The sequence below is a fragment of the Gopherus flavomarginatus genome, chromosome 6 (genome assembly GCF_025201925.1).
Source record: "Gopherus flavomarginatus isolate rGopFla2 chromosome 6, rGopFla2.mat.asm, whole genome shotgun sequence".
Taxonomy (NCBI): Eukaryota; Metazoa; Chordata; order Testudines; family Testudinidae; genus Gopherus; species Gopherus flavomarginatus.
The window spans coordinates 99,852,303-99,880,044 of NC_066622.1; the positions used below are offsets into that span (position 1 = coordinate 99,852,303).

The window sequence follows — 27,742 nt, forward strand, 5'->3', positions numbered from 1 at the left end:
ATGTTCCAGTACTTGTTTTTCTCCTTCTGTATCTATGTCAAGTTACAGCCAGTATCTTCAGTGGGTGAGTAACTACAAGTGGCGCTGCTTTTAGGAGTATGTGTGTGCATGGTATTTTTGGGTTTAGGTTGGGAGGCCTTGTGTGCCTTTTGGATAAAAGAGTGGTAGATCCAGGAATCAGTATTCAAAATATCTTGAGGAGTTTTACTGCCTCCTGTTCTACACAGAGAGTCCTAGAGTGTTTGGATGCTGCTTAAACAGGCAACATTTCCACTTATTTGTAGTTAAAAGCAGGGGAAATGTAATGTTCATTAATGGTGGCAACTCTCTTTAGGGTGGGCAGGTACTGTGCTAGTTGCTCACATGATCTAGCAATACAGCTCAGTTCAGAGAACTACAGTATCCCATTACTACTACTTCTCAGAGCAGAAACTGACACTTGCACAAAATGTACAGGGTTGACCTTTCTCCAGATGTCACTCATGAATGCTTATTAGATTATGAGCTACGTAATTATATACGTTAAAGTGCACAAACAAAAATCAGTAGTATCAGTAAGGTTACAAATTGAAATGCTTAAATGAAAGTTAATGTTCTCGTAGCATTAAGTTGGCCGTGCTATTTCCAAAAGCACTCTACAAAGCTAATGGAAAGGGGAGTTTGAAGGGGTGAGGGTGAAAATGAAATGTAAAAATGTTGCAGTTTTGATTTTAAAAAATTGAAATACTTTTTCACATTTCTTGTGAAAAAAAATTTAAATTTCCTTCCCAAAAAAACAAAACCAAAAAATTTTCCACTAGCTTCAGTGTCGGAAAGAACCCTTTGGCATTAGCACTGTGCCTGCTGAGGCAGTAGCTGCATGGTCGTGCAGCTGTTTGTCTGCAAATAGCTGTATTAGTCTTCAGCGTTCTAGGGGCTAAGGAATATTTTAGTCACTATTGTCCCCTCCTACCTGAAACTGCCCACAGTCTGGGTGGGGGGTGTTCTTTTGCTTGAACTGCTTCCTCAGTCTGGAGTTCCCCCTTCTCCCCCTCCAAGTCCCTGCATTGTTCCATTCTCTAAATCTCACCTTTAAAACCTTTCTTATCTGTTTAGCTAATGACGAGCTCTCTGTGGCAAGTGTTTTCTTAGCCCATCTATGAAAGACACTATTTAGAAGCTAATTGCATTGTATGTAACTTCAGTGCTGCTAAATTGGGAAGTGGACAGGGAATTCCTCACTTTGCCACCTTTTTGTTGCCAGCACAGAGTTTTTAATCTTGGACAGTAATCCATCCTAAACCCCAGATAAGAAAGTCATTGAAACTAAAGCATTGAGGAGAAAGGCCAGGTAAGTGTGAAAGAGGCTATTTCAGTTATATCTATTCTGGATACAGGGATAGCCTAGTTCCTCCATGAAATGAGTTCATCCTGCTGGTAAGAAAACAAGGATTGAGACACCTTAAATAAGTGGGGTCCAAGTCTGGTCTTGTTTGGGAGGTAAAATAATCTCTTTGGGAATACTGGCTTTAAAAGAGTGGCATCTCTGGAAAAAAGAAAATGCATAGTGAGTTTCTTCAGAGATCTGAGATTCCTGATGAGGGCTTCCCTTTGCAGTCCTTGTCAGGGCTAAGGAATACACGAGGGATAGCAAGTTTTCTGTTAGTTCTTCTGCTCATCACTTAAAAACAATGGTACCAAAGCTTCTTTAAGTTATCCTCCATAATCCAAACCTGATCTCCTACAGCTTCCTCTCACAGCTTTGCAGCTCTCCTGCAGCTGGGTGTTGGGTTTTTTTTCTGTTATACTGAACTCAAAGCCAAATGAGACAAGTCTGTGATTGCAGATGGTGTAAGGATGTTTAGTGAGAGATTCCTTTAAGAGTCTTGTATTATAGGAAGGTGCAAGATAGCATTTCAGTGAAGGAAACAGGTATTTACAGAGGATACAGGTAAATTAGACAATCTTTAAACGATTTCTCAAAGCACTTATAGTTCCCATTTCAGAGCAAGTGAAGCAATAATAAGTACTGTACAAAGACAGTATCTACAATATTTTATTAAAAACAATAGTTGATTTTGAACGGCCTCTTTCATATAAACTGCATCACGCCATTCTTTAAAACTAAGTTAAATAATAAATAGCAGAGAGAGAAAGTACAGAATATGTGGAAGAACTATATTAAAGAGAGAGAGACCGTGTATTCTATTTGGCTGGGATGTACTTAATCAGAATGACTGGCTTTATTAGTCTAATGCTACTGAAGGTAATGAATTCTCCTTAGTCAGGAAAATATTAGCATATATTCTGCTTACAGAGGACAAATTGAGTCGTGGTTAGTGGTACTTAACCAGGTGTTCATATATTGTGAAAATGTAAGTTCCAATCTTCTAGTCTAGAAACAGACTAAATACAGGAAAGATGAAAATGCACTGAATATTTTTGTGTTTTCAGTGGCACAGTATTCTTCCATTTTAGATATTTTGCACACACACATCTCCCACTTAAGTCAATAGATGCTGGTTTCCAGCATGTCCCAATTCAGAGCACTCCATTCGGTAGGTTTTGAGGTGAGATATGAAGAGACATGATAGGAAGGCTGTTTCAGATGGCAGCTGAAGATGGTCAGACCAACCATAATGAATGTTTTGAGTCAAAGGAGGGATAGTGTTAAAGGGCAGAAGGAATAGTGTGGACAGGTTTCTTGGGGTAGTCTGGGACAAGTCCACGTGGGTCTTCAAATGCCAGAGACCTGAGTTTTTCCACTGCTTTGCCCCTTGTGTACTAATTTACACTAGGAAAAGTGGGTGTAAAACCCTAGCAAGTCAGCATGGTAACCCTTTGCACCCACTTTGCACCGGCATACAGTACAAGGCTACACAAGGGGCAGGGTGATGGAAAGCTAAATCTAAGGACAGTAGTTTGAACTGCCTGAGGAGGGTTTACAGTTATATTGGATTCTAATGACTCTTGTATAGGTTCTGGGCCAGATCCATAGGCAAGGTAACAGGCAGATATTTTCCATTTGTAGAACTGTAACATGAATATGTTCACCACCTATCTATTGCTTGCATTCTAACAGCTACTTCTAGTGATGATTTCTGACTTCTATCCATAGAAAACTAGTAGTCGACAAAAAGTGAACTGTGCTATTGTTGAATGCTTTTTATGAATTTTATAAATGCTTCAAAATCCACTTGGAATTCGATCCTCCTCCTTCTGAAGTCTGGGGGAGAATTAGAATCGACTCCAATGGGTCAGACACTTATGTGGCCCCAGCAAGCGGATGAATGCCAAAGAACTGATGCTATGCAAGGCATTTCAATTATGCTTAAATAAGGGATTCATGGGGTGTCTGATCCACTTAAATCATCCACATGATGTTCCCTGCAAGCTTAGTCACCAGTCAGAACTTGAATTTCCACGTCACTTCATTCTGCTATGCTCGAGGTACCCATTATACAGTAGTTACTCTGCAAGTCATTCTTACTGTCATATAGTGTTTTAAGTGCTCGAATGGTCCTTTACGTTGCTTGTTTTTAAAGGAATTAATTAAGTTGAACTTTAAGAATACTTCATTCCTCTGAGCTTCTGGTAAATGAACAATCACTTTTCCAGCATCATTCTGTGTCCCTGGGATCTCTGTCCATTAAGAAGATTCTGCTATATCAGGAACGGAAAAATAAAATTTGAAATTCTTTTCTGGTTTCTACAGTTACCAGTCAATAAACATGGTTTGATTATCACTGGTTTCTCCCTCTTCTCTCTTATCATATGACTCAGCCCTGGACCCTTGCTCTGCCTATATCAGCCTGAATGAGCCTTGGAGGAACACTGATCACCAGATAAACGGTTCCCGTGACCAGCCTACATGCGATAGCCACATTGATGGGGAGTGGTACCGCTTCACTGGCATGGCTGGTGATGCCATGCCTACCTTCTGCATCCCAGAGAACCACTGCGGGACGCATGCCCCCATCTGGCTAAATGGCAGCCACCCTAGGGAGTTGGATGGCATTGTCCAAAGACAAGCCTGTGCGAGTTTTAAGGGGAACTGCTGCCTCTGGAACACCACGATTGATGTTAAGGCATGTCCCGGCGGGTATTATGTCTACCGCTTAACCAAGCCTAGTGTCTGCTTCCATGTGTACTGTGGGCGTAAGTAACCATGGGTGTCCTTTCTTTTCTTTGACAATCTCTTTATTCTTTTCTGTGATTCTCTGAGTGACAACTGTGTTGGGGATTTCCCCTTTCTGGTAGTTAGTTACTCACTCCCACCCCTTGCCTTGGGGTGGGGAATCCTACTGATGTTGGAGAGGCAGGAATGCCCCCAGAAATCACTCCAACACAGCAAACAGTCCAAGTGTCACTCCAACATTAGCCTCCCACAGTGGCCATGCAAAACAGGCTGCTTTCTGTGTCTTTCCCCAAGCCCTGAGCTCAGACTCTAGGCAGGAAATCCTCTATGGCCTGTGTTATACAGAAGGTGATTGATTAGATCACAGTGGTCCCTTCTGGTCTATAGACAAGATGATCATAGTGGTCTGTTCTGGCCTAAGAATCTGTGAATGGTATTTCCATCCTCCAGCAGAAGGAGAGCTGGCAGCAGAAACCATGGGTAGGGCTTCTTGCCAGCTCTCAAGTAAAGGAGGGTTCTGGGGCCAGAGGGTTTGGCCTTTCACACTGTTGATATCTGAAGTGAGGACTCCACAATGACAATGCTGCAAAACAGTTGAAAAGTGGAGGAGTTCCCTTGTGCCTAGAAATTAGGTATCTTAAAGAGAATAAGGAAAGCCTAGGCTATGAAAACAGCACTAGCCCAGCTCCTATGACTAGGGCCCTAACAAATTCACAGCCGTGAAAAACGCATCATGGATGGTGAACTCTGGTCTCCAGCGTGAATTCTGGCCTTTTGTATACTTTTACCCTATACTATACAGACTTCACAGGGTAGACCAGCGTTTCTCAAACTGGGAGTCCCAACCCAAAAGAGGGTTGCAGGGTGTGTTTGTGTGTGTTGCCAGGTTATTGTAGGAGGGCCATGGTATTGCCACCCTTACTTCTGTGCTACCTTCAGAGCTGGCCGTAAAGTGGCAGCTGCTGGCCAGGCGCCCAGTTCTGAAGGCAGCACCATCGGCAGCAATGCAGAAGCCTGGGTGGCAATGGGCAGCCAGAGAGTGGTGGCTGCTGTCCGAGGGCCCAGCTCTGAAGGCAGCAGCACAGAAGTAAGGGTAGCAATACCATACCATGCCATCCTTACTTCTGCACTACTCCTGGCAGTGGTGCTACTTTCAGAGCTGGGCTCCCAGCCAACAGCTGCCACTCTCTGGCCGCCCAGCTCTGAAGGCAGTGCCGCTGCCAGCAGCAGTGCAGAAGTAAAGGTGGCAATACCACGACACCTTTTACAATAACCTTGCAACACCCACCCCCCACTACCCGCTTTTGAATCAGGACCCTTACAGTTACAACACCATGAAATTTCAGATTTAAATATCTGAAATCATGAAATTTATGATTTTTTAAATCCAAAGACCATGAAATTGACCAAATTGAACCATGAATTTGGTAGGGCCCTACCTATGACTTTCACAGAACTGGGCTGAGGTCTGAGCTGACAACAGAATCCAGAAATCTCCATGATTTGGGGTGAGTTCCAGATCCTGTGGGACACTTTCAACTATTTAATTATAACTTTAAAAAGTCTGTTTTCCCCATGTAATCAAACCCATAAACCTACTAGTTCTTCAGTCATCCACAAAGTCTTCCAGGAAAAACAGGGAGATGTGGAACCTGAATTTTTATATAAATACATAAATAAAAAACAGGAAAACATCCTTTGGCCTAGAGGATGTCTTTATACCTGTGAGAGAAGATGTCTGATTTCTTTTCTTCTTGCACAAAAAGCTTGTCAGACTGATGCAGCATAAACTGTAGGCTTGTTTATATTAGAAAAGTTGCAACTGTTTCACTAAATCAATTTTAAATCTGTCTAGTTAAACTAGTGCCAACCTCTAATGTAGACATACTTAAAATGGTTTAACCTTCGCTTAAATCGGTTTAGATTGTGTCTGTAAATTACCAAAACTAGTTTTGCTTTGGTAAATTAAGATAGTCCAAATTAAATGAGTTTTAAACCAGTTTAAATGTCTCTCCATTAGTCTGCACTAGATTAAACAGATCAATTCAAAATCATTTTAATAAGACCAGTGTTTTTCTAATGTAGGCCAGGCTTGTAACTTATCAACTTAGCTGAGGGCATGAAACTCATAGCACTAATGGTAGAACTAGTTGTCTAGATTCTCAGTACTCTAGATGAACAGTGCTCTTGTCATTCTGTAGATTTCTATGATATCTGTGATGTGGTGGATTGCCATGGCTCCTGCTTGGATACCGGAGACTGCATGTGTTCCTTGGGGACAACTCTGGGACCTGATGGACAGACCTGTCTTGGTAAGGGCAGAAACAGAGGGGCATAGAAAATGTGAGGAGAGACCAGCTGGAGAAAGGGACTAAACAAGTTATTGATGTTTTCTTTCTGTTCTTTTAGTTATTCATCTCCCAGTTAATTGCTTTTAAAAAAAGGTGGAGAGACAGATATGTTTGGGACTAATTTTACCCCTTGTTGCTTGTAACAAGTCCACATTGTTTTCAGGTCAGTGATCTCATCTTTGGAGTTTTCCACCATTGACTCAGCACCTAACTGACCATTATCCTGGTGTCCCTGAGGCCATATAATTACTGAGGGTGAATTTGTGTTCTATGTGGACCAGCTATTGGTTTAATGAAGAGCTAATCAGAGGGCAGCAACTTTGCTGTCAGTGGTGATTTGCTTTGGAAGGTCACTGCTCATTCATATTCAACAATAGGTTCATAGTCTGTCATGAGAGGCTTTTCCTTCATGGCTCTGTGGGATTCCTCAGTCCTCCAAACAGTTACATTCACTGTCACAGTGCTACATGCTAAGATTGGTGATGCTGACAATCGTCCTGTCATTGCAGGGCCCTATCCAGGGCTTGGAACTCAGTATCTTCATATCACCTGTTGGATTTTTAGATTTCTGTCTCTGCAAATGTAGCTTGGAGGCAGAGAGACTATGCCTGATAATCTGTGACCAAGAGGTAAGAGTTGCCGGACTTAGGTGGCCTGAGGCTGGTGCTTTTTCGGTGGAGGGGCCTCGCCCTGGAACTTCCTTCCTCTTCTGGCCCACTAGAACCTGAGTCTGTTGGCCTTCAGGACTAGTGGTGAGATCTGTCTCTGCTCCCGGGCTTTTTCATTATGGTCTGATTATGGTGGAGAAGGGATTAGGTATAATGATGGATGTGAAAGTTGAATGATGAATGAGTCTTCTCCAATATTGTCATTAGTCTGCAAAATATGTATGGATTTTTCTTTTTAATATTTCTTGTGTCCCTAGACTATGTGGTGTGTACTTGTCAATTAAAACTTAAATCCGTGGTAAATATCTGGTGGTAAAAGATTGATCAAATAGCTGGTGTTTTCTGTTGACCTTCACGCTGTCAGACAGAGGTGTTATTTTTTCCCCACTGATTTTAGCACTGGAGAAAAATGCTGGACTGACAGCCCTGCAGACTGATTCCCTTTATATGTCCACAGAACAGCAGTGCAAATTTTCCCAAATTTAAAGCCTTGCCAATATGCTTTCAATCTGAAGCTGTGGGAGATCAGCTCTAAAGAGGAGAGAACCGTTGGTTTCTTTGCTGACACTGATAATTGTCAGAGTGGGATTTGCATTGTAAATATCTTTCACTCCTGAACTGAGGCCATCAGGCCATTTCACTTAAGTCACTGAACAGTCAGAAGATGGTAATAACTTCATCCCTGCTAACATGGGTTGGAGTTCACCAGTGATCTCAAAGTGAAAGTCTGTGTACACCCATTACTAATCCCATGAGCCACTGAGGTCTCTGACATGAACTGCATGTGGATCCTCAAGTGTGTAATAAGCATCTGGGAGCAGATATTTAAGCCACAAAGATGCCTTCTCAGAGATTTATTCCTAGCGCTAAAAAACAGAAGGAAATATACAACAAATATATGCACAATTTGATTCCACACACAGTTTTTGCTGAGGAGTCTTAGTACTCTTGTCCCTGTTGCAGGATTGACTCTGCTGTCTTTACCTCCTACATTACTTTTCTTTTCTTCATTTAATTAAAACATTTATTGGACCTAATCAAGCAAGCCATCTGTGTGAGAACTCTCATTGACTTGCAGGACTGGGCCCATTCACTGATGAGTCTCCCATGACAATGGCGAAAATGGAAATCCCAACTCACTGATTTCTCACCCTTGCCTAAAAATTTTGGAGTTTAACATTCTGTCAAGGACAGCAATGGATGTGGATCTATGGGCAGGGCTGTCTAGGATTTCCATACCACACTTCCTCTGCATGATAGCCAAATGCCACAACCACCTCTCAGCAGTAATATTTGCAGTTGTTCTGCCTGCAGTCTTCAAAGCCATATGACTCATTCATCTTTCTAATGAATATCCTTTGGTGTGATTAAGTTGAAATTTATTTTGAACACAATCAGTCTGGCCTTAATACTAAAATTACCCATATCTGTTTTCTCACTGAGGATATTCCCTCTTCTCCAGCCACTTGTGGGCTGGGAATGCAGCTCCACAACTAAACAGCAGCATCTGGGAATTCTGTCTAGCGCTGAACTAGACTGACTTATGCAATACACTACAGATGTTATATAATGTTGACTCCCAGTTCTGAACTGCTGATCCTGCAATTCTTTTCAGTTTCCTTAAATTAAATACATTCACCTGCAAACTAAATTATGAGTTAGGATTTAGGCTTCCTGCCATAGACCAACCTATCCTAGTGGGTTAATAATACTATTGACACACTCACTTTTCACCTCTTGGAGACTTTGAGTCAATCCCAGATTGTCATAGCTGAAATTACTGTCTGTCAACCTCATCCCCTCAGTGACACTTGTCTTCATAAAATCACCATGTTGATCATCTCTGCTTTGATAAGCAGAACTAGAAGCAAGACAGGATTAAAGTCTGTGGGCAGAATTTTGTGGAATTACAAGATTAGATTTACAGAGTCTCTGGCTGGATAACGTTGAAGGTGTACAGCCTTTAGCAGAGCCATTGAAAGAACTCAGCACAGCCTTTTCCTGCTTTACGTCTATCTCTAGCCTGCCCAATCATCTCTCATTTTCATAAGCACTAAATTTCAACCAACAGCATTAAAAAAAAAGAGAGAAATTGATCAACATGCCTTATCTCTATGAAAAGCAGTATCTCTGTGCCTCCTAAATTCACTCAACATTTCCCTTCAAGGGTAAAGGATGGGTTGCAGCTTATTCCTTAAGCTAAGAACATCAAGCTTGTATCACTTGTGGAAGCAGATTATGGCACCAGTTACAAACTGTTTGTGTGGGACACATGAGGACTAATATTACCTAAAAGAACTCATCTCTGTGCTGTCTCTTAAAACTACATTTTCCTTATTTTTAGCTTCTGTCAGCTAGTAAATAATAACTAGCAAGCTATGTGGAGAAAATCCAAGCTTGACTGACTGATAACTTTGTCATTTTACCTCGACTTAGAAAAATTGTCACACACACCCCCCTTTAATGTATTCATTGCATGCAGGCAAAGAGTAAATCAAGTTTAAAGAACCAGGATTCCCTATGAAGAGTGAGCCTTTCAGCTCAAAAGGGAAGAGAAACTACAGGCTTCAGGGGTAGTTGTAAAATGGGAAAAATTAGGAGGAATTCTTGGGTCTCAGCCAAGGGATTCAAAGGTAACCTTTACCTTTTCCATCCCCTCTCAAATAATTAACACGTACGTACTGTCATCCTCCCTGTGAAACAGTTTCTGTGTACAAACAGTGACATGTCTTTCCTTCATATTGAGCCTTCTTCCTAAGGCAGACTCAGAGTAGAAGAGGTATTGGCTGCAGTCAGTGGTTACGACCTCTGTTATGTGATGGGGGTATTGATTCCTAGACCTAGCTCGTGTGAGTTAGGCCAGAAAATAAAGTCCAATTTCTTACCAGCAGCCTTGTTCATCAGACCCATTTTACAGGCTGTGTGTTGCAAAATTGTGTATTACAGTATTTGCTTCCTGCAGATGAGAATGAATGTGAACAGGATAATGGAGGTTGCAGTGAGTTTTGTGTGAATCTGAAGAACTCCTATCGCTGTGAATGTGGAATCGGGCGCACACTGGGAAAGGATGGTAAAACCTGTGAAGGTGAGTTAAAAGGCAAAGGGATGAAGGCAGCTGCATGGAATTACAGCTCTGAATTGCACCTTCTACAATCCTACTTCCATAAAGTTACATCAATCATTACATTATTTCCTGCATAAATATTATCCCACAGTATTTGGTCAGTCATAGTATTTTTCAGCTGGTGTGAAATTAACTTGTGTTACTGTTGTACTTGCCAAAAATTTTACTCCTGAAACACTTAGAAGAAGTGGTGAAGAGGCTCCTTCCCACTCCTACAGTATTGTTTCCAATAAAAACATACATTTGTATTTGTTAACACATTTTTTATTCGTTGTTAGCAGACATAAGTGGCTTTTAAGGAAGGATGGAGATAACCTTGAAACATGATCTGAGTGCAAATCATGTAGTGATGAGTCCTTACCATCACAGCTGTCAGCTACTCTGTGCATAATCCTCTGATCATCACCCCATACAGTGATGAAGGAATGGAAACAAAATGATGAGGCATGGGACAGGGCAATAGGGGCACGTATAGGGGATGAGCAGGATTTTGTATTGCCATAATCTGGCAAAAGGTGAAACAGGGATGGGATTGGTAGATGGGAAAATAACAGTTAGTCCTAGTTATAGTTGAGAGTTGTGGGGTTTTCTGGTTTGTTTTTTTTACTCTGTTGAAGCTTCTCCTACAATCCTAAACTTCACTCATAGTTGTAGAGAGTAGCTGTATGTGTGCGGGAACAATTAGCAGAGAAATAGATAGATACTAAATATGTTGTCATTGTGATTCAGAATTATCACTCTGTTGAGATGTGTGAGGAATAGTTCATCTCTCTCTTGGAGGTACTGGCTAATTTGTGCCCTGATTTCACCCATTAAATTGCAGTGGTTTGAGCATTGGCCTGCTAAACCCAGGAGTTTTTTGCTAAACCCAGGAGTAATTGTGAGTTCAATCCTTGAGGGGGCCATTTGGGGGAACTGAGGTAAAAATCTGGGGATTGGTCCTGTTTTGAGCATGAGGTTGGACTAGATGACCTCCTGAGGTCCCTTCCAACCTTAAGATTCTATGTGACCCCAAACTTCACCTGGCTGTGATTTTCCGCAGTAAGAACAAAAGGGTCCTTCCAAATGGCAAAGATTAAAATCAGTGGGATTGTACAGATGTAAACTGAGGTAAGCCCTCATCAGGCACACTTCGTTTGCAAACACACGTGTTCTAAGCTGTTTTTGCATGAATGCTTTAGTTTTACAGACCCACCAAACAAATACTAGAAAAATGCACTACTTAGTATAGGTTCAGTAGGACCCTTCTTTCCTAAAGACTAAAAACAATCCAATATAGTGCATGTTTTACACCTTTTAAAATGTAATTGAACCACATTTTTAGTCAGCAAACATGGGAAAATTTCATTAGCTTCTACTAATGCCCTGTTAAACTCAGAGAGTAATAGCAAATGTGAAATCTGACAAACTGGAGTGACTGTTAACATTACAAATGCTTTTTTTTTTTTGGTTTCCACAAAATTTTCTTGAAGTAAAATCTCACCCAGTTCTTACTGCCAAAGCTCTAAACTAATCAAAATGCTCTTTATACAGCCAGAAATATACTCTGCAAGCTGAATAATTGACATTTAGTGTTTCTCTCTATAGGATAAGTATAAAAGTAAAGAATTAAAATGAGCTGAAGATTGATTAAGGAAATATGTATGTGTGGTAAAGAAAGACCCTGCCTAGCAAGTAGAAGGGAAAGCCTTGGAAATAGTAAGTGGTAAGGCCAGAAGGAATAAAGTAGGGAGGATGTCTGGGTCAAAGAATGACTAATAAGATAAGGGGAAGTTTCTAAAAAGAAGACTTCTAACCAGTTGGGGTGACTGCAGATGCTTTTAAATCAAAGAGAATCTGTCTTAAAATGAGCTAACACAGCCCTTCCCCAGCCCACGCACCAATGTTCAAGCCTGTGTGAACCCAGGTATAATGGGAAAACTGTTGGACATCAAAAAGGAGGGGAGAAATGGCCTTGGGGAAAAAAGGTGATTGTAAATCTTATCTGGATTAAGACTGTACATAAGGGTGAATTGTCTCAAACTGTTTTTTAGCTGAAGTCAGTAATTGGCGCTGACATCCTTGTTTGTTAAAGGATATAAAAAGTTTATTGCTAGTACCTGCCTGAACACGTTGGAGCCGACCAATATTGGTCTGAGCACCTTTGGGTTTGGTCATTTATAAGCATCTTGATCAAATGTTTTGTTACTGTTGGGATGTAGTAAATGACTTCTTATTTAGGCTTTTTCAGGCATATTTAGAGGAACTGCATAAAACTTTGGATTTAATACAGGAATTTATGGTTAAATTGGTGTTTGGTGATTTCCCATGTTAATATTTCAAACATTATTAATAATTCCAACACTTTGTCTCTTAGAAATTGAAGGTTGCCACAATAACAATGGAGGCTGCAGCCACACGTGTATTGCAGTGGAGGACACATACCAGTGCGAGTGCCCAAGGGGGCTTGTTCTGTCAGAGGACAACCACAGCTGCCAAGGTAGGGCAATAAAGATCACTTGCTAGAGAGCCAGCCCAGGGCAATGTAGGTAAAGTAGGGAAGCACCCTTAGATCTTTAATCCATTGGAGCTAAAGTGCATCTTGAAGGGGATACTCCTAGGCTCTTGGATGATGTAGAAGGGTCACCAGTGCTCATAATGCCTCTGCTCACCCACCCTCACCAGCTGGAGAACATGTGTTGTGGAGTCAAGTATTTAGCTTGAAGGCAGGTTGGGGGTTTAAAGGGGTAAATGGTGCCTCTTCTGAGATTACTATTTTACAATGGGGCCAATTAGTGTCAGATGTTAAGGGCATTTTGTGGAGGAATTCAGCATTTTAAAGAACAAGCAATCTTACTTTATTAAATTCAGTCAAATGTATGGTCACATACAGTAGTTTATGGTGTAAAGCAGATATTTAACAGAACCTTTCTATAACTGCAGAAATACAAGCTTTTATTACCTCTAATCAAGTTTATGGTGATGTAATGAACTGTGGAAGACTTGCACAGAAACCTGAAGCAGTTTGTCTGTATCATATCAATAGTTCTACATGTAGCAATCCCTTTCAGCGTAATTCATGGTATTGTATCATCTGCAATTTTTTAAAAAAGGGGGTCGAGTCAAAGAAATGTTTATAATTTTTAAAGTAATTTTCCCCTCCCATTTATTCCTGCTACAGTTTGAAATTGAAATACTTTTTTCCTCCCGGACATACACAAACCCTATGTACAACTAGGGATAGCTATTGTAATAATTTAAAATTTATTTGTATTGTGGTAGCCTCTAGGAGACCCAGTCATGGACCCCCATTGTGCTAGGTGCTGTACAAAAAAATGGCCCTAGCACCCAAAGACTTCAAGTTCTAACTACAACAGAGAAAAACAGACAGACTCAGGGAGCACAAGGAAACAGGGAGACAATATTGATTATCATGATAGGCCATAGTCTTGGGCTAAATTCCTTGTAAGCTGTGCGGCCACGCAGCAGCCTATTTAGCACTGCGCAGGTGCTCAGGGAACCCACCCAGGGACCTGCTGTGCCCCTCCCCTAGCCTCAACCTAGCCTGACCCCCAACTGGCCAGAGGAGGCAAGTCCAGGCCAGGGGAGGGGCGCCCTGGCAGGTCCAGCCATGGCAGAGTTGGGGCTGGGGGAGGGGCACTGCGGACGTGGCAAGTACGGGCCGCCTCTCCCCTGGCCCCAACCTAGCCTGGCCCCCAACTGGCTGGGGGAGGGGAGGCCCTTACCTGCCGGAGCGCCCCTCTCCTGGCCCCAATTCTGCCATGATCCAGCCCTGCCGGATCTCCCCTACCCTGACCAGAACCCGTCCCTGGCCTGGATCTGACAGGGCCGGGGGAGGAGCACCTATCCTGCAGCTCCAGCCCCGGAGCTGCTGCAGTGGGGAGAGGCACCTCTTCCCCTAGCCCAGGTAGTGGTGTGGGGAAAGAGAGCTGGGGGAGTCCTCTCTCACTGCCATTGCTCTGGAGCACCCTCCTGCACCCCAAACCCTTCATCCACCCCCACCCCAGAGCCTGTACTGCCGGTCAGAGCCCTCACCCCCTGCACCCAACCCAGAGCCTGCAACTCCAACCCTCTGCCCCAGCCCTGAGCCCCTCATCCCCAGCCCCGTCCTAGAGCCCACACCCCAGCCAGCACCCTCACACCGATGCACCCTAATCCTCTGCCCCAGCCCTGAGCCCCTCATCCCTGGCCCCATCCCAGAGCCCACAGCTCCAGCCAGAACCCTGCACCTCAACGCTCTGCCCCAGCCCTGAGCCCTCTCCTACACTCTGAACCCACATGAATTTTATTATATGTACCAATATGAAGCTGAATGGAACACTGGTCTCGGGACACAGTGCTGCCAGCATTGTAAGCAGTATGTGGATTAGACCTCCTGTGAGCTGAATTAGATGACTCAAGTGCTTCAAACACCAGCAGCTCTTCTACTTTAGGGCTCAAGATTTGTTAACTTTGGTGAAATTGAACCAGTACTGTCAATACTGGGACAGTTTTTTGAAAGATGTCTCTAATGTAGGCAAAGTTACATTCTTCCATTACTTTGTGGTTGCTCATCAGTAATGAGTTGTTGGCATTGCTTTTTTTTGTTTTTTTTTTAGTCTTCTACCAGTGGGGGATGAGTTAATTTGGATCCAAAGCTGATTTATTGATAGTAGTGAAACCTGTTTTAGTTTTAAGTGTTCTATGGATTCATGGATTCCCACTTAGTCTAGAATACACAGAAGCCTGCATCGCCCTAGCCCAGAACTCAGGTGGTAAGGATTTTCTTCTCCTCTCCACTTAGTATGTCAAAGTAACAGCATTAAAAAATAGAGATGTGTCTAAACCAAAACCCTGGATCCAAATGCTCCTGAACTTTGAAGAAATGCAACCTGGATCCAAACTCTCTTGCTCTGGCCTATCTCAGTTTAAAAGCATTTGGCTTCCTCATTTGTCAAAGGGTTAGCTGATAGTGTTAATAAAAGTCCTAAAGTAAGGCTGAGTTCATCACTTCTACACAGTTTTAGCTTTCTGGAGACAGTGGAAATGGTTTCACAGTATCCCTGTAGAATCTTGAAAATAAGATTTGTCCTTTCTTTTGTCCTGTGCTGTTTGATTATTGATTATTTCTCACCATCTTGTCTTTCTAACAGAGCAGGAGCTCTGAGATTTCCTTTTTATTTAATTCTGCTTCCCTCTTAGTGATGGCAGTTAGAGAGCACATGGCTCTGGGAACATTGCTTGTTATTTGGCACATCACACCAAAAATGATGGCTTTTAATAAAACTGTTATTCTCTATAATGACTCGGTGAGTGTTAAAAATATTGCTGCTTGTATAGCATAAATGTTCACTCGGGGGAAAAAATTATACTTCAATGACACTAGTTGTATCCCAGACCCAAGTAGCTTGGAATTAGAGAGGCAAACCTTGTGGAGTGGGAAGTGTTAAATTATTTTTCTGAGTTGCCTGAGTCTGCCAAATTAGTGAATTTGCAGAATGTTTTCTCCTGTAACTTAAAACTAAATAATTCCCAAATTCTCTATCTTTTCTAGCTAAGTGGGGAAATCTGGGCTACGCATAAGAAGCAGAAAGCCTCCCCTAAAATTAAGTGGGTTCCCTGTGTATAGGGTGTACATATAGTATTTATTTTTTAATGAAAATATTTTCTCCTATACACACTTCTTTTTAACAGTTTCTCTCTAGCCTGTTTTCACTCTGCTCCATCTCTGCTCATCTTTCCCCAGTTTCTCTTTAATAGAGTTCAAACTCAAAAATGTTCAAGTTGAATTTTTCAAATCCCGGATGTCCAAGTGGCTTGGCATGACGAAGAATGAGTTTGCTAATCATTACCAAATGTATTACATTAAATATTGATTCTAATGGTCTTTCCAAACACATCCATTCTGGCTGGACATCTATACAGGATGAATTAACCCCTCCCAAAGTCTTGTTATAGCATGTTCTGGGACTTGTATACTACCTGAGATAGATTCTTCAAGGATGGCTCTGTTTGGGTTGTTACAAAATCCTTGCCAGTAACATGCAGGGGTCTTGCCAGAACATTACACTGTTAATGATATCATCCAGGCCTTGACTAAATAAGAGTAATTTGAAAAACAGTAATTAAGCTCTTCCCACAAAAACTTCAGTCTCTTCAATTCTGTCTTCTGCTGCTGGTCCAGCCAGGATGGAAATTGTTTCAGTTTCTTGGTTCCAATATGCCAAGTGGAGAATTTGGGGGGTAAACATGGATTGGAACAGTGAGGAAGTTTGGGGTGTGGACAGGACATAAAATGAAATGGGGGGGAAGAGCAAAACCTCACCATATTCCACAATAACTTAAAACACTCTGTAATTAAAAGGGATGAGGAAGATAATGTGATACAATACTTTGGCTAAAATGCTTAGTGTTAGTCTGGAAAACAGTAGGGTAAAAATCACTTGTATTGAATAATCATAACTGAACAAAAGGGCAAAGACCTCTACCGGATCCCAGCAATGCAGGAGATGCACATTAAATGCAGCTCTCAGACTCATGGGTACAGATTTGCCCCATGAAGAGGAAAAACTGCTCTTTGGGGCATCTAAAAAGCTGAAATATGAAATATACAGTTCCCCTGTCTGAGCAGAGAGATCAAAACAAACTGTTTGTAGGCCAATAAAAGGCCATTTAAGGAAACACTGGAATGGGAGTGAAAGGCAGCCTGGTCACAAATAGGACATGTACTCTCCCCTGCATTCCCAGTAATTAGGGTTACCAGATAGCAACTGTGAAAAAAATGGGACAGGGGATGGGGGGGCAATAGGCACCTATGTAAGAAAAAGTCCCAAAAATGGGAGTGTCCCTTCAAAAACAGGACATCTGGTCACCCCACCAGTAATGGTATGCAGAGGCCTTCTCTACCTCACTTGGCAGATTTGCTGTGCTGATCATTGTGCTGGGGGGGTTTCTTGCAGTTCCAGTGCTGTGCAAGTCCACCTCCATTGAGGTGAGCATCCCCAAGGATCTGGTTGGAGGGCTGGATCTTTCTCTCAGCAATGCTTCCTGCAAAGGAGTATCCAATGGCACTCATGTCAACATCAACTTCTCTTTGAAGTCCTGTGGCACTGTTGTAGATGTACGTATCCTCATCACCATCGGCTTTGTCATCATCATTGTTCTCGTTACTCGTGTATGGACTGGGGATAAGCGTAGGGTCAGCTGGGGCCCAATCCTCATTGACATGAGTAGCTGTACTGAGGTCACTAAGAGAACTGATATGGGGAAGTGCTGCAGGATTGAGCCCTCAGTAAATGTTCCCACTCTGGATGTGTCATGTGAGTTGTGAATCCAAACTCTTAACTGACTGAGCTGTGTGGGTATCCAGTTCATCTGTGTTTCATAAAGTTTCTTATTGTACAAGTAGAACCTCTCTCAGACAATCTGATCTCTAAGCTCCTAGTAGCCATGTTATAAGATGAATACCCAGGGGTGAAAGTAAGCCAGTACGCCCCGGTACCACAGCCCCAGACCCTTTAAATAGCCGCCGGAGCCCCGCCCGCTGCCTCCTCCCCAGGGATCCGGCAGCAGGACTTTGGGGACGAATTAAAGGGTTCAGGACTCCAGTAGCCACTACCACCCCGGGCCCTTTAAATCATCCCCAGAGCCTCCCAGAGCCCTGGGGTAGCGGTGTCGGGGTTCAGGTGGCGATTTAAAGGGCCAGGGGCTCGGCCACCGCTACCGCCACAGGCTCTTTAACTTGCCACTGCAGCACCGCCACCGCTACCCCAGGGCTCTGGCAGCAGGGCTCCAGGGTGGTAGTGGCAGCTGGAACCCCAGGCCCTTTAAATCACCGCCTGAGCCCCCAGCTGCCGCTGCTATCCCGGGGCTCCAGCAGCGCAGGTCAGGTAGCAATTTAAAGGGCTCGGGGCTTCCACTGCTTCCCTCCAGGGCCCTTTAAATCACCACCCAAGCCCCATTGCTGGAGCCCTAGGGTAGCGGCAGTGGGGCTTTGGCGGTGATTTAAAGGGCCAGGGGCTCCCAGCTCTGCTACTGCAGTTGAGCCTTGGGCCTTTTAAAGCTCCTCCAGAGGCTGGGGCCCCTTCCGAGGGTGATTTAAAGTGCCTGGGGCTCCAAAGGCCCCGCCTCTTCCGGTAGAGGCCACACCTCTTCCAGTAGAGGCCCCTCCCCCTCCTAAGGACTCCAGAGCACTGTTAAGTCCTTTAAGTTACTTTCACCTCTGTGAATACTGTGCATTTGTGGGAGACAAATACAGAAAATACTGGCTATATGCATATCTTCTATGGAAACTTGAGTATTTCTACACACTTCCTCTCAACTATTCACCCACCATATCATAGAAGGCCCCCACATGGCAGGTCTCATCCCTTTTCCAAGGAGGAATGGACTGAAGGGTATTCCCTCTCTCTGGAGTCCGACTACCCTCTTTCCTTAGCACTTTCAGGTCAGGAGGAGAGGAACTGGGACAGGAATCAAGCTGCTCGTTAGGCTGTACTTCAACAATCACAGCAAAGAACATAAGGGAGAAATTTCAGTTCAGAAAGAGCCTTTGAGGGCCCATCTTTCACAATATCTGTTTTTATGTGTGTGCACATATTTTTTGCTTGAAATAGTGGAGTAAGCAGGCATTTTCTAGGGATTTTAGCCACAAATTACTGTGTGGAAGCTGCAGTGAGAGAATCTTTTCCTGCTGCCATGCAAACAACCTCAGCCCAGGTCTAGAGGGGCCACCAAACTCTGTATGTGAGGGTTGGTTCCCTCTCCGTTATTGGCTCAGTCCTTGTAATGTACATTTGGCAGTATCGAGGACTGAACTGAGACTACTACATTCAGTTCAAGTAGGGCCTCTGAGTGGGCTTGACCTTGGTCCTTGAGGGAAAGGCCAGTTTTTATGCTCTGTCACCCAGTAGCTGACTCGTTTGCAGAAATGCAGTCAGAAGGGAACACAGGAGGGGTGTCCTCATTACTGGCAACTTCTCAGGAGCCAGAGGGCTACACCTATCGCAGCGTGAATAGTGTAGCCAGTTGCATGGCCTTGGCCTCCATCTGTAATACAGACCTCCAGTCCAGGGACACTGCATGTCCAAGCATAATGTTTTTATCCAAGTGCCTCATTCTAATCAGATAGTGTCCATGGCTCCTACTAAAGATGAGGGTGACTGTGGGTGCAGCTTATAATTTTATTGACTGCAGTTTGTTAGAGCAGGAATAGCAAGAGAAACCCAGTCTCTGACTCTTGTGTCCAAAATCAAACAGATTTTAAAAAATAAAGGTCCTGTTTGATCCCTGATGTTTCCAGTTGCTTCGTGTTGTGATGATCTTCCTCCCCTTCCCACCTCCCATTGTTGTGCTGCAGGTAGTAAATGATAAAATCATTGCTACCAATATGGTGACCGGCTTGCCCAAGCAGACACCTGGCAGTAATGGGGACATCATCGTCCGCACCAGCAAGCTGCTGATCCCTGTGACCTGTGAGTTCCCCCGTCAGTACACCATCTCTGAGGGCTACGTCACCAACCTGAAGAACTCCCCTCTGGAAATCATGAGCCGCAACCGGGGCGTCTTCCCCTTTACCCTCGAGATCTTCAAAGACAAAGAGTTTGACGAGCCCTACAGAGATTCTCTCCCTACCCTCAAGCTTCGCGACTCGCTGTATTTTGGGATCGAGCCCATGGTGCACGTGAGTGGGCTAGAGACACTGGTAGAGAGCTGCTTCGCCACCCCCACCTCAAAAATTGATGAGATCCTGAAGTACTACTTAATTCAAGATGGGCAAGTGTCACAGTTTTACTTCCCTTGTTTGTCTGATATTTAACCCCAATACCATTTGCCATCTGGGTCACAGGGCACATAGAGGAAACAGAAAACACCATCACTCCTCCACAGACAGGCAAAATCTAGACTACTGGTCAGGACATGTTCAGAGTAATTGCCAACAGCCATTGCTACCAATGCAAAACCACCCACATAGTAAGAAGTCTGGAGAGACCAAAAGGAAGGCAGCATAAATAACTGTTGCATATTGTTGTTGTGTATCTGTCTCTATAACTTGGCTCCTGCAGAAAAACCATGTGGCCCTCTTTGTGTGCCAGCTGGTGACCAAACACTAAAGCTTACTTAACCAATGAGTTGAATCCCTTTACTGTGACTGGGTTTATTCTGTGCGCAGCTAAGCCTGTGGAACCAAATCTCTTTGTATTCCATTAGCAGTCATTTTTACCCTATGAGCCAAAAGTTCTGCCATGACTGGGGCTTCTAGGAGCTTTGCTGAGCTTATCTCACAGCTTACACCTGCCACCTAATGGTCTATCTGGCTATCACTATAGACACAGTGGGCTACAGGTCACTTAATTATGGGAGCAATTTTCTGGCAATTGCCAGTGGGCCAAGTCCTCAGGGGAATGTTAATAAAAAGCTTAGAGCAGACCTCCGAGGTCTGTAAAGGGACATCTAATAATGATAGTGGCACAACAGGTTCCAAGTAGCTTTGCTGAGTGTTCTGATGTTTCATAAGATAAGTCCCAGCTTTGACAGGATTGTCATATGTTCTGACATGTTTAGAATCATTTTAGTGTTCGCATGATGTTGTCTCAGGATGTTTGCATCGTGGTGTTGCCAGTCAGAATGGCATTGCAACATCCTAATGCAAATTTCACAGTATTGTGACGGTTGTATGCTATGACTCAGGGGACAAAGTCCAGTAAAAGTAATATCCAGGATGCACACATTCAGCTACTAGTTCAGGGACTCTGGTAATTAGTTAAATCTAATCTAGTGTCTGCCCATCAGCCTGCAAAGATAACAGTGGTTTATGCAATAACCTGGCTGTTGAAGAAATAAGTCATCCACCATGACAATTAATGAGGCAAAAGTTTCATAGGCTGATATTTTAAAAGTAGCAGGGAGGATTTGAGTTGGGTGTTTTTTTTTGCTTTGTGTTTGTGTTTTACTTCAATTTGTCTAACTTTAATGCATTATTACTGCAGCAGTGTGTAGTGCTTCTCTCTCGGTAACCAATGGTAAGCTACACGTTGGCTCTTGTACTCTGTGCTTGATGCATCAGTTGCACTTAAGTCACTGATGCACTTCTACTTTTGTGCTTTATGCACCAAATCATAATGGAATAACTTGTTTATCAGATCTCCTAGCAATGACTTTGGGCACTTGTATTCTTGGGGCTCCAAACATCCATTAATCACCAACACTTGAGAACATTGCTGAAAATGGTCAGTATTGGAAAAAGGAGGAACATGAACTGAATGGGGAGAAAGGAGAATTGAATGGTGAGGTCTCTAATCCATTACAGCGGCAGATTTGCACTTGACTATGATGGGTCCAGGGGGTTCCTCCTGTAAGCAGTCACTGGCATTTTCTCTTCATAGGAAGGAGGTACCAACAACCCCTCTGCTATTTTTATACTTTACAGGACAACAAAACTTTACAGAAAAGATATGACATTAAGTGTGGTGGAACAGACACCATTCTGACTTCAGTCTGTATAGTCCTGTCAAGATTACTATTCCCTATCAAATTACTCTGCATGGGCACACTGCATACTGTTTTAGCTGCTTTTGCATCAATTAAAAAGTAAACTTCATAGACTATACCAGTGATTTGCCCATGCTAAAAAACGCTCATTCTTGCTCAAAATAGTACTCAGTCCAACATCCCTTAATCCCCCCATAGACAAAATCCTAAAGATAAAAGACAAGCCTTTTAATTAGTTTAGATAATTAACCACCATCAGGTCTGCAAGGCAACTGTGACTTAGAAATTCTTAAATAAAATACTGTATAAGGACTTGAAATATTTTTAGGGAGCATCCTTCCCTTACTTATTTTCCACCACCCCAAATCCCCCAGCTGACAAGTGCTGAATGTACCTTACTTTGGAGCCCACCACCTCACTTCTGAAAGGGGCTGTGTCCCTTCAGAGGCTGAGTGCAACCTGACTGAATGGTGGGGGATTAACTCAGACTCATGGGTGTTGGAACTAGGGTTCTGGGGGTGCTGTCACGCCCCCTGGCTTGACGTGGTTTCCATCATATATGGGGTTTATAGTTTGGTTCAATGGCTTTCAGCACTCCCCTATAGAAATTGTTCCTGCAACCCTGCTCAGACCCCTTGTGTGTTGCAGTACAACATCCTGCCACTAGACCAGCAGGGCAGCCCTAAACTTATATTTAAAGTATGTTTTTAGTATCCCTATTGTGTGTGCCTCTAAAAAAGCAACAAGCTGGTTGTAGAGAAAACAAATATTATAGCTCTCCAGTGTGTATATCCAAGACCCTGTGGTTTAAAGTGGGTCCATTATAATCAAATCATAGTCCAGGACTTTTAAGAAGGGCTTGATTTAACCCAGCTCAAATATTTTTAGACGGTTCCAGTATAAATCTGTTAATAACACTCTTTAAAGGTGGCCCTTTCATTATTATCATATAAAGAAAAACTCTTTAAATTGGCTCCTTCATAGTCAATTAGGAGCTATGAGTTTAAAAGCCACTTTATAATAAACAATCCAATAGCATCTGATGTTTGTCCACCATGGGGACATCTGAATATTGCAGTTCTAGGAGTGGGCAGTTCAGATGGGCAGTTCTAGGAGTTCTAAACTGACACTTCGACCATATTTTGAGAACAGCCTGAAATAAAACAAGTGATGAACTAAATAACAGTGATTTTTATTAATTTGTATTTGTCTCTTTTCTTCACCCCTCCTCAATTCGACAAACTGATCGTTCCAACAGTTATATAGTGCAATGCATGCTATTGAATCCAGTTTATGCAGAACTCTGCTAAAGAGAGCAACATTCTGCAGGCTGAGGAACCTAACTGGCTGACTATCCCAAAGGTTTTTAAATGAAAATTTCTGCATAAACAGAGTTAATTATTTTTCTTTTTCTTAAATGAATACACTATACTGTGTAATCATTTTCAACAATTCATCAAAATAGTTTACTGTGGCTGTCTGTTTAAAAGTCAGGCTATAGTATTTCAAGTTTTGTTCCTCTACCCTCCACCATTTCCATCACAACCTCTTTTATAACATGCGAAATCCACATTCCCTGAGATTAGTTTGTGGAAGAGGACATGCTGTGTTGTAATGCAGTACAACAGCAGAGTAGAATTTGTGCCTTTTTAAATTGGCAGGGCATTGTAATAATCAACAAGAACTTCTATTAAATAAAAAACATTACAATTTTTTTGTTAGTTCTATATCTAGCTCTAAACTGTTGTATAGTTCAGGCTCCAAATTTAAGTTCTGTAAAAACAATTAACCGTTCTCCTGTAGTGTTCATAGAAATATAGGGCTGGAAGGGACCTCAAGAGGTCTTCTAGTCCAGGCCCCAGTCTTGAGGCAGGACCAAGTATGCTACACTGTCCCTGAGCAGTTTTTGTTTAACCTGTTCTTAAAAGCCTCCCATGACAGGGATGGGATTCCACAACCTCCCTGGGAAGCCTTTTCCAGTACTTAACTATCCTTACAGTTAGAAAGGAATCTAACCTCAATTCCCCTTGCAACAGATTCAGCTTATTACTTCTTGTCCTGCCTTCAGTGGACGTGGAGAACAATTGATCACCATCTCTTTGTACCAGCCCTTAACATATTTTAATACTGTTATCAGGTTCCCTTTCTGGCTTCCTGTGAACCCTAACACAAACATATTGTCCTAGAGCATGAGATGCTGAATGTGAAATTGGGCAGACATGGAGAAGTTGATCAGTGTAGTTTCACAGGCTACACTGAAGAAATGCAAAAAGTAAACAAAAGCATAAATAGTGAAAAGTACATTAGATTTGAAAAATGCTTTGTTTTTAATGATCTAAGAAATTTTAGTAACACAGATAAGGACATTTTCTTTGAAAGTAAATGATTTCTATCTTCTCAGTGTCCCTTTAATTATGACATATTTTTTTAAATAATTCAGCAAATATCTGAATCTGTACATCTTTACTGACCACTGCAGACTCTGGTGCCCAGAAAGGTGAACTGAGGATAAACTTGATTGCAATTCTCTGGCAGATGTTCTGATTGTGGGTGTATGCAGCATTATTAGTTGTGTGCATTCTGCCAGTTTCCTTTGCTGCAGAACTGTGCTGGCGATGCTATCAGTCACCACAGTTGTTTTTTGTCTTCATTCTTGAATGTTCTGCGGTGGCCAAAGACAAAGTAATATGGATGGTAACTAGATGACTAAATAGGTTGGAATACCTTTTTTCCACCTCTGTGAAAGCTATTAAACCTTCTCCCTCTCCTTTCTTCAGTTGTGTTTCTGATGACTCTGTGAAACAATACACGTCAAAGGATCATCTCACTAAGCACTTCCAGGTCCCTGTGTTCAAGTTTGTGGGTAAAGACAACAAGGTGAGCTCAAAACAAAATTACTTCTCAGGCAGACATTAAACCAGCCCCTAACTGGATTGGGAGACTGTCCATGGGGGAGCGACTAGTGGGAGGGACACAAAGGGGGCACCAGCTAAAGGGGTGACTCCTCCCCGCCCCACTCCCCACATGACCCCCCCCATGTGACTCATCCCTGCCCCCAGCCCAGGGGCTCTGCATTCTCCCCGTCCCCTACCGACCCCATGTTTCCTGGCGGGGGGTGGGGAGAGTCTGCTCCAGTCCTCCTAGCATGTGTGGAGCCACACACTAAAGCACTCTCCCAGACAGCCTGTTGGCCTGGGACGCTGCCTGGTGCAGCATGCAGCAGCTGCACCCTTCCAGGCAGCCTCCAGCCATGCTGCCTGCCTGGCAAGCAGCGTGGCCAGAGGCTGTCTGGGAGAGTGCAACCGCTGCATGCCGCACCAGGCAGCATGGCCAGAAGAGGAGAGGCTCTGGCCCTGCCCCTTCATCTCCCTGGCTGCCGGCCTCCTCCCACTCCAGCATTTTGGGGAGGGTCATGTGACCTTTTGCCCCCACCCCCCATAGTTCACCATTGCAGGGGGCTGATTCTTTGTGTGTGTAGTATTACAGTAATAGTAGAGAGTCAGGGATAGGAATTGCCATACCAGAACAGATTGATGGTCTGCCTAATCTAGCATGTTCTTTCCTTTAAGAGCAGGGGTTCTCAGACTGGGGGACTTCTCAGGGGGTCGTGAGGTTATTACGTGGGGGGTCTCGAGCTGTCAATCTCCACCCCAAACCCCGCTTTGTCCCCAGCATTTATAATGGCGTTAAACATGTTAAAAAGTGTTTTTTAATTCATAAAGGGGAGGTCACACTCAGAGACTTATGTCAAAGGGGTCACCAATAAAAAAGTTTGAGAGCCACTGTTTAAGAGCCTAGATCAGGTGCTTTTACAGGAAAGTGGGGGGGTCGAGGGAAGCCTTGACAGTTGTGCAATACTATGGCTCAATTTCTTCCTAACAGCAGAAAGCACTTAGCTTAGTCCTGAAGCATGAAGATTCATAGCTCCTATAATTGTTGGCCTACCTAGTGAGGTATAACTGCAGATTCTGTTCTATCTTATTCTTGTGTCTACACCTGTTTGAATTTCATTAAGCTGTTCTTGGCAGTATCAGGTTCAAAATTTAACCTTACCTGCATGCACAAAAATGCAGGACGTCCTGCTCACTACTCAGAGGGACTCTACCATCCTCTCCTATCATCTGGGGCACAGGGAGCTGCCATTCCATCACTCCCTCTTCCTTGCTGTCTAGAAATTATAGCTGCTACTCACATCCTCCTTCCATGGTCCCCCAGAGTCTCCTGTCCCCCCTCACTCTACATTGACCTGTTTGCCTTCCCTATCCCCTCACAGTCTTCTACTCCTCACATTTGCCCTCCCGGCTCATGCCACATTCCACTGCACTCTCTCCCTCTGCCTTATGCTCCCCCCAGTCCCCTGATTCCTCATAATTTCCTGTTGTTTCCTGACAAATTCTCCCTTATGTGTATTGCCCCTTCAGTTTCATTCCCAGCACCTTCATGTTCTCTTTCCCCTGCCTGCCCCTTACACAGTGATTAAAGGGGCCACCATCTTCTCTGAGCTCAGTTAGGCTACAAACAAACAGGGCTGCTATTTTTGCTGGGAGCAGCCTCATTTTCTCCTCTAAAGGTTAAAGGGACATGGCAGTGAGGGCGGCCTGTGGCTTCAGTCCCTTTAGTAATGGGAGATCGTGTCCATCTTGGAGAAGGACAATAGTTTGCAAGTTTGGGATGGATGATGGGAATCATTAAAAAAAAAATCACATAATATTGTGAGAGCTGGCAACACTGCTTATGTGACAGCCAGCCCCATGGTTCTTCACACTGCCAGCTCCCTGCCTTTTCACAATCCTGCAGGAAGTGTTCTTGCACTGCCGCATCCTTGTGTGTGGTGTGCTGGAGGAGAGGTCTCGCTGTGCCCAGGGGTGTCGGAGACGAATGCGCAGGTCAGCTGGGATGGAGGAAGAGGAGGAGGAAACCAATCACATGGCAAACCATATCCTGACAGGTGGCCCCATTAGAATCGACATGGATGAGTAGCACTCTCTCACCACCACAGTGTACTACCCAAGAACCTGCCCTCCCTCCCTACTGATGTTTTGTCGCATGGGTTTTGATGATGTGAAAAAAGTGTTTGGTAAAGCCCTGCATAAGCCTATTATCGTGTTTCATAGTAGCCTGACAGTTATTTACTTTTGTGAAGCTATATTAGACACAAGAGGCAGCCCCTCCATATGTAATCTGATCTGCTGTGTAATACAGCTGTGCCTGCATTTCTGTCAATTAAAGGGAGACATTTCAGTTATAGGCCCAAAATGTTACCTGCCTTCGTTTTTCTGAACTGTTTGCAAACCTCCCAGTGTTTAAACACATTTTGAACCATGCTGCTAATGCTTTATTTTCCAAGGACAATACAAGCAGTGCCAGGAGCCTGACACACATACTGAACAACTCCTGTGATAAGTCTGTGTGTGCGGTGAGGGTGACATCAAGGTTCTGAAGGGGGGTTAATAAAATACATATAAATATATATCTCAAATATGCAGACTCTTTGAAGCTGTAAAAGAACAGTAATATGCAGCTAAAGCTCAGAATTGTTGCAGGCAAATGTGCATATTTTAAAAGAATTATTTCATAAAATTAGTTTTATATTTTCCTCTGACAATTACATACATTTTTTACAATATGTTTCTCTCTATTTAGTGTATCTTTTCTTCATCTCTCTTCCCCCTAATCCTGTCCCACTAGTTTGGTGATATGTGGTGCATTTTTGTAAGTGGTGTGACACCTTAACTGCAAAAAAAAAAAAAATTAAAAATCTCAAAACTAATATGAACTGTGATGCTGTGATCTTCTGTGACTTGGATGTTCTAATGCATTAACCTAGAACAGGATAGTGGTGTTAAATAAATGCATAGTACGAACAATTGATGGAAACACTCCATAGATAGTATTAAACATAGAGGATCAGGTTCAAAAGCCCCATCAGGTCTGGTTACTGCAGAAACTCTCAGAAAGTTCTTAAAGACATTGTGAGGGTTAAGCACCATCTTGGTGGAGGAAGACTAGCAGG

At 43.2% G+C, this 27,742-nt stretch overlaps 1 protein-coding gene across 1 annotated transcript; it reads left to right on the forward strand.

The window, feature by feature from the left end:
- Nucleotides 1-27,418, forward strand: OIT3 (oncoprotein induced transcript 3). Its single transcript, XM_050959493.1, has 9 exons — nucleotides 1-64; nucleotides 3,763-4,137; nucleotides 6,319-6,429; nucleotides 10,099-10,221; nucleotides 12,617-12,739; nucleotides 17,199-17,359; nucleotides 19,598-20,013; nucleotides 24,507-24,606; nucleotides 26,527-27,418. The coding sequence occupies exons 1-9, from the start codon at nucleotides 1-3 to the stop codon at nucleotides 26,707-26,709; spliced, it is 1,656 nt and encodes a 551-aa protein (XP_050815450.1). The 3' UTR covers nucleotides 26,710-27,418.
- Nucleotides 27,419-27,742: the final 324 nt, after the last annotated feature.